The sequence below is a fragment of the Chaetura pelagica genome, unplaced genomic scaffold (assembly GCF_000747805.2).
Source record: "Chaetura pelagica isolate M959 unplaced genomic scaffold, ChaPel_1.0 scaffold266, whole genome shotgun sequence".
Classification (NCBI taxonomy): domain Eukaryota; kingdom Metazoa; phylum Chordata; class Aves; order Apodiformes; family Apodidae; genus Chaetura; species Chaetura pelagica.
In genome coordinates this window covers 1,191,377-1,198,032 of record NW_009953799.1, presented here as the reverse complement: position 1 = coordinate 1,198,032, position 6,656 = coordinate 1,191,377, and the positions used below count along the sequence as shown (strand labels likewise).

At 40.9% G+C, this 6,656-nt stretch overlaps 1 protein-coding gene across 1 annotated transcript in view; it reads right to left on the bottom strand.

Annotated features, from left to right (window-relative positions):
• Window positions 1-267: 267 nt before the first annotated feature.
• The window catches only part of CRLF2 (cytokine receptor-like factor 2), an 18,609-nt gene continuing 12,220 nt past the window's right edge, over window positions 268-6,656 (bottom strand). The window contains exons 6-9 of the mRNA XM_010001192.1: window positions 4,184-4,298; window positions 2,715-2,799; window positions 1,282-1,504; window positions 268-365 (exon numbers count right to left, since the gene is read on the bottom strand). Coding sequence (XP_009999494.1) covers window positions 268-365; window positions 1,282-1,504; window positions 2,715-2,799; window positions 4,184-4,298 — 521 coding nt within the window. The remainder of the gene's footprint in view (window positions 366-1,281; window positions 1,505-2,714; window positions 2,800-4,183; window positions 4,299-6,656) is intronic.

Below are 6,656 nucleotides of genomic sequence, written 5' to 3'. Positions count from 1 at the left end.
TCCCAGCCCTGCAAGCATTGATTGTGGGGGAGCTCTAGTTCTCTTTTGTCCTTAGCAGGGAAATGGAGCTCAGTTTAGTCGCAGAGATATACCCTAATTTCAATAACAGATCCTAACTCTACAAATTATAGGCATTCATTTCCCACACTGAGCCTGCCCAAGTCATAAAAATAAACAAACCAGAAACCAGACAACATAGCCTAGTTTATTCTTTGATGAGAGTCTACTCATGGCAAACTTTTCTATTCAGCAACTCTCCTGAAGTCATCAGGATCTTTTATGTAATTTCATAACACCTTCTGCATTATACACATTTAATAACATCACATACATGTCATCATTCATTACAATCTGGAAGCCAGAGACATGTTGTTGGAGACATGAACAGTGGGACTGAGTGTATCCCCAGCAAGTTTGCTGATGATACCAAACTGTGTGGAGGAGTTGGCACCCTAGAGGGAAGGGATCCATCCAGAGGGACCTTGACAGGCTGGAGAGGTGGGCCAGTGCCAACCTCATGAAGTTCAACCAGGACAAGTGCAAGGGTTGGTGCAACCCCAGGCACAAATACAGGGTGGGGGGAGAATGGCTAGAGAGCAGTCCTGAGGAGAAGGACTTGGGAGTGGTAGTAGATGAGAAGCTTGACATGAGCCACCAGTGTGTGCTGGAGCCCAGAGAGCCAAACATGTCCTGGGCTGCATCACAAGAAGTGTGGCCAGCAGGGCCAGGGAGGGGATTCTGCCCCTCTGCTCTGCTCTGGTGAGACTCCACCTGGAGTGCTGTGTACAGCTCTGGTGCCCTCATCACAAGAAAGATACAGACCTGTTGGAGAGGGTCCAGAGAAGGGAGCGATCAAAGCGAAACGAGACAATCAAAGAGCTGGAGCACCTCTGCTACAAAGACTGGGGCAACTCAACCTGGGGAAGGCTCCAGGGAGATTTATAGTGGCCTTCCAGTATATGAAGGGGGCCTACAGGAAAGCTGGGAGGGGCTTTTTATCAGGGTGTGTAATGAGATAGGACAAGGGGTAATGGTTTTAAACTGAAAGAGGGGAGATTTAGGTTAGACATCAGGAAGAAATTCTTCACCATGAGGGTAGTAAGGCACTGGAATAAGTTGTCTAGGGAAGTTATGGAAACCCCCTCCCTGGACATGTTCAAGGCCAGGTTGGATGAGGTCTTGTGCAGCCTGGCCTAGTGTGAGGTGTCCCTGCACATTGCAGGGAAGTTGGAACCTGATCACCTTTAAGGTCGCTTCCAATTGTAACCATTCTATGATTCTATGAAGCCATAGTGTTGGTTGTTGGCATCGGGCAGGCAATCTCAGCTGCTTTGGGGCCCTTATTTTCAGCTGCTCTTGAAAAACCAAAGATTTTTTCTTGAGGCTCCTGTTTGTCACTATTCTTCTTGTGTTCTTGCTGGCTTTCTGCCTCAAGAATGCATTCTGGCTCTTCATATCCTGTCTTGGTTTGTACCATTGCATGATCAGTTTTGTCTATCCATTCCTACGAAAATAAAAATATTGACGTTGGCAGGGACTGAGATATCAATCAAAAGAAAATTTTCTTTACAGACACAGATTTTCCTTCAGTAATGGCATCTTTCCAGAATAAGCCACAATGAAGAAGATAAAAAGAAGGCTTATAAACAAGCAGGATGTTAGACAGCGTGATAGAAGAAAGGCAGGATGGCAGAGAAGAAGATAGAATTCCACAAATGCATACAAATGCCTACTTATTGACAGCACATTAAATACATTTCATATTTAATCAGGCCCTTTAGAAAACCTTGCATGTGTAAAATACTTGGTGTTGCCTCCTTGATAGGCTTATGCATTCTTTGACACAAACCCTGGTTTAATTTAAATTGAGACTAAATGTACATGCAGATTTACACAATACAGCATTTCTGTACTAAAGGTTCAATATTAATTTGCTTTTATATCTTTCTTCTTCAGTTCCCATGTCAGGCTATTTTATCTATAGGAAGTTTGCAGTTTGGCACTGAACCATTGTTGCTGCTCTTTAATATGGCAATTTGGTTTGAAAATATGTCTTATACTTGTCTCCACTCTGAGGAAACATAGTAGTAATAAACATGATGATACCCCAATTAATATAGAAAAATCTCACATACGTGATGTGATGGACTCAGAAAGCAGTAAGAAAAAAAAAAACACAAAACAAACAAAAAAAAACCTGTGAACATTTGTCAGTCTTTTCATGTCTAAAGGTTTAGTGACCACTCACCTCTGTGTGATTAAAAGATAATGTTTCCTACCATAATTGATGCCTACAAAGGCATGAGTGCCATCACTGGCTCAGTACAAAGTCTCACAGCACTTCTCAAACATACAGGGCAAGATCAGGTTGAAGCAAGCTCCCTGAGCTTTCATATGCAGGCCTGGATGCAGACAACACAAGAGCATCTCACTGGATATTGTGCCTCTAGACACCCTCAAATTCTTCTTCAGCAATTCCTCTGTCTCTTTCTGTAGCAAGTGTCTTTTCAAAGTGCCAAAATAGCACTGGTCTGCTTGTATATGCTCTGGTGTTGGCTCTGCAGCTCCTGTTGATGATGTTGCACTAAAGGAAGGGCTTTTCTCTTGGGTCACAGAACTTGTGGTAATGTCTGTGTAGACCAAGTATCAGCAAATACTTTCAATTATTTTCTACACTGTATAGCTCACAGCCTTGCTAGGAAGGGAATATTTACCTGGAAGTTTCCATTGTGATCACTGAAGAGACCAGTAAATACGTATTTTGGATCTGGTATAGCAGGCATTAGTGACTTCTGAAGCCTGCCAAGAGGAAAGAAAAATACAAACTGATGGTTTTTCATAGTGAAGTCATTTGTACAAAACTCTACCTCAGCACAATCCCATAGCCATTACTACATTTTGTGTGACAGTTCTCTAGGCTTGATTTTTTAAAACCTGTTCTAAAATCAAAAAGCAGTTACAAGAGTGTGGTAATGCTATCAAGCTAAGAGTGATTTTTCTGTTGGGTGTTCAACCAATGGCATCCTTGTAAAATCTGGAATATATAAACTTCCAGCAAGAGTCATTCTACTCTATGCAGTAGTCAGAGTTTTATAGCACCCTTGACAGGGAAGATGAGACAGCAAAAACAGCTGTACTGTGCAATGTCTACAAGCATCTAAAGGGTGGGTGCAAGGAAGATGGAGCCAGGCTCTTCTCAGTAGTTCCCAGTGTCAGAACGAAGGACAAAGGGTACAAATTGGAACACAGGAAGTTCCATTTAAGCATGAGGAAAACTTACAGTGAGGGTGACAGCACTGGAACAGGCTGCTCAGGGAGGTTGTAGAGTCTCCATCTGTGGAGATATTCAAAACCTGCCTGAATACAGTCCTGTGTAAAGTGCTCTAGGGGATCCTACTTCAGTGAGAGAGTTGGACTAGATGATCTCTAGAGGTCCCTTCCAAAACCAGCATTTCTGTGATTCAGTGATTCTGTGATGCTACCTGACTTAGTGAATAAAATTTAAACTTGAAACATAGAAATATAGGAAAAACCCTCAAATTATAATCTAAGAAGGTTATGAGAGTACCATATACTTTAAGCTAATTTTCTAAAATACTGTGTTTTTATGTATTTTATTTATTTATTTTAATTTTTTTCCCACCAAGAAAGCCAAAATCTGGAACCTTGCAGGAGATTTTTCGTTGTTTGGTGGTTTGCTTTTTCTTTTTTTTTAATTGTAAATTCTAAACATGAACAGAATCATTCAACTAAAAATCCAAATATTGATATAGTCTTGCTGAAGTTGAATGCACTCAAGCTTACTTCAGCTTACAGCAAACAAACATTGAATCTGATGAAAGCTGGACAAAAGTATGACAGTTCAGATGAAATAACAAAAATAATTGGCTTCTCAGGATTTAACTAGCTAAAAAAGAGAAGAAATTAAATGAAAGAGACAGAATTTTATCCTGAAACACTTTCTTTTAGAATAATTGTTCTGGTTTTGAATATTAAAGGTCTTGGTGTTTAGAAGAACAGGATGCATTGCCTCTCAAAGAGTAATTAAATTACTGACATCTAATTCTTCATTATGACTTTATTTATCAGATAAGAAATTTGAATGCTAAGAGACTTGATCCTGAACGATAGCTCTATTTTCATTACATATTTATTTAGTAGTAACCAGTAAAATTATAGTTACCTCTTCCACTTACACAGAAAAATCAAGAGGATAAGTATCATTAGAAGTATTGTCAGCAAAGAACTTAAAACAGTTATTATGATTGACTGAGATTTTCTATCATCATCACATGAATCTAGGAATAATCACAAAAAAGTGTGTGAAATTATTATTTTAGCTTTAACAATAAACATTCCTAGTCATGCTAGAACATTGACTTTCCTTCAAAAACAAGCAAACAAAGATGAAACAAACAAACAAGAAAGAAACAAAGAAACAAAGAAACAAAAAAAAACAGAGAAGTTTTTAAAAGCAAGTAAGTTCCAATTTTTCAGCTGAAATTGAAAAGCCAAACCTTGCAACAAAAGAAAACTGCTTCTATTTATGTGAATTGACCTGGTAAAGGATAAAGGAGTGGGTTTACAGGCAAAGAGTAGAGGTGTTAAAAATGAATCAAATATTTATTCTCATCTTCATCACATTGCATTGGCAGTAATACAGCAACTTTGAGCTAAAATCAATATTACGTGTACTGACTTGCAATCAGTCAAGCTGCAAATGCTGTTTTATATGTTGCCTAAATCTTTCCCACGATAAAACAAATAAACAAATGTCCTCCCCATCTCAACAAACAAAAAGCCAGAAAACCACATGTGCGGACACCCAGAAAGAAAGTAGTGGCAGGATATCATTTAACACAGAGATACATGAAACTAATGCATTTGTTCACTTTTTGGCATTCTCAGTATTTTTACTCCAGCTTTTGTAATGACACCTCAAAACTCTGCTTCCTACTACTGACCTTCTACTCTCCACATAAATGCTACAAAACCTGAACCAATCATTCTTACAGGAGCAACCCTCCAGCCTGTTCCACCTGCTTGCTTTGTTCAGCTTGCCAGAAAGCCACAAAAAAGTTGTTCTCTCCAAGATATTCAGAGTCTAGGAGATTTCTTGAGCAGAGCTGATATTACATTTTGAGTCACAGAATCACAGAATCACTTAGGTTGGAAAAGACCTTTAAGATCGTTGAGTCCAACCATGAACGCTACTCTACCAAGTCCAGCACTGAGCCACATTCTCAAGTGCCACATCTAGACAGCTTCTAAACACATCCAGGGATGGTGACTCAACCACCTCCCTGGGCAGCCTGTTCCAATGTCTGACAACTCTTCTGGTGAAAATTTTCTTCCTAATGCCTAGTCTAAACATCCCCTGGCACAGCTTGAGGCCTTGAGTCCTCTTGTTCTATAGCCAGCTACTTGTGAAGAGACCAGCACCTGCCTCTTTACAACATTCTTTCAGGTAGTTGTAGGGGGTAATAGGGTCTCCCCTCAGCCTCCTTTTTTTTCAGACTAAAATAATTAACTCATTAAAGTTCTGAAGTGAAATGTCTGCCTCCGTTAAGGGTCTGGGCCTACATCAGTTCTGATCAAGAGGCACTCAGAGTGACTGAACCACTATTCTGTCTCCTCTGTGCTTTCTGTCCTTACAAGTGCCTGCTGGCAGCCTCTGGTCAAATGGTCCAGGTAGGACAGTTATGGGCTCACCTCTCAGAGGTGCACAGTGGGACACTGCCCTCTGTGTTTTGTCAAGGGTGTTTGCCACCCACACCTGAGGACACGCTCGCAGGATCACAGTTTGCATGAGGGAAGGAGCTTCTCTGGAGGTCAGTACTGCACCTACTACTAGTGCACAGGTTACACATACCTGTGCTCCAGGATTTCATCTTAGCTTTGTGTAGACAGATTTTCTCCACATGAGCAAAAAAAACACTGCTTTTTAGAGAACTCAGATCAGATTATGCTGGACATCTGGGGGTCTCAAAGTTCTGATAAAGCTGAAAGGGCAGAGTTTTGTGCTTAGCTGATACGATATGAACGTGTAGGGTTGGTGTACAGTTTTTTTCTTTAGTACAGAAGATCTGGGTTTTTTTTTTCATTTGATAACCAGTGGAAATACTGTTTCCATCAATGATAGTCAATACCACTCAGTTTAAAATGTTTGTCTGGTGAGAAAGCAGTGCTGATACTGACTTTGCTTCCATTTTACCTTCCCAGATCCTCCCTGTTTTGACCAATCCAGCACATATGATGAGGCTTTCTACAGGCAGCTGAAAGCAGCCTTGCAACTACAGTCCTTGGTCCTCATGGGGGATTTTAACTACCCCAATATCTTCTGGAAGACTTACACAGCCAGCCTTTCACAGTCTAGGAGGTTCCTCCAGTGCACTGATGACACCTTCTTAATGCAAATGGTGGACAAACCGACTAGAAGAGGAGCGTTGCTGGATCTTGTGCTCACCAACAAGGAGGATCTTGCTGAAGTAGTGATTGTCAATGGCAGCCTTGGCTGCAGTGATCATGAGATGGTGGAGTTCAGGATCCTGTGTGGGAGGAACAGGGTACCTAGCAAGACCAGAACCCTGGACTTCCACAGGGCAAACTTTGGCCTCCTCAATCAATTGTTAAGGGAAGTCCCATGGGACAGGGTG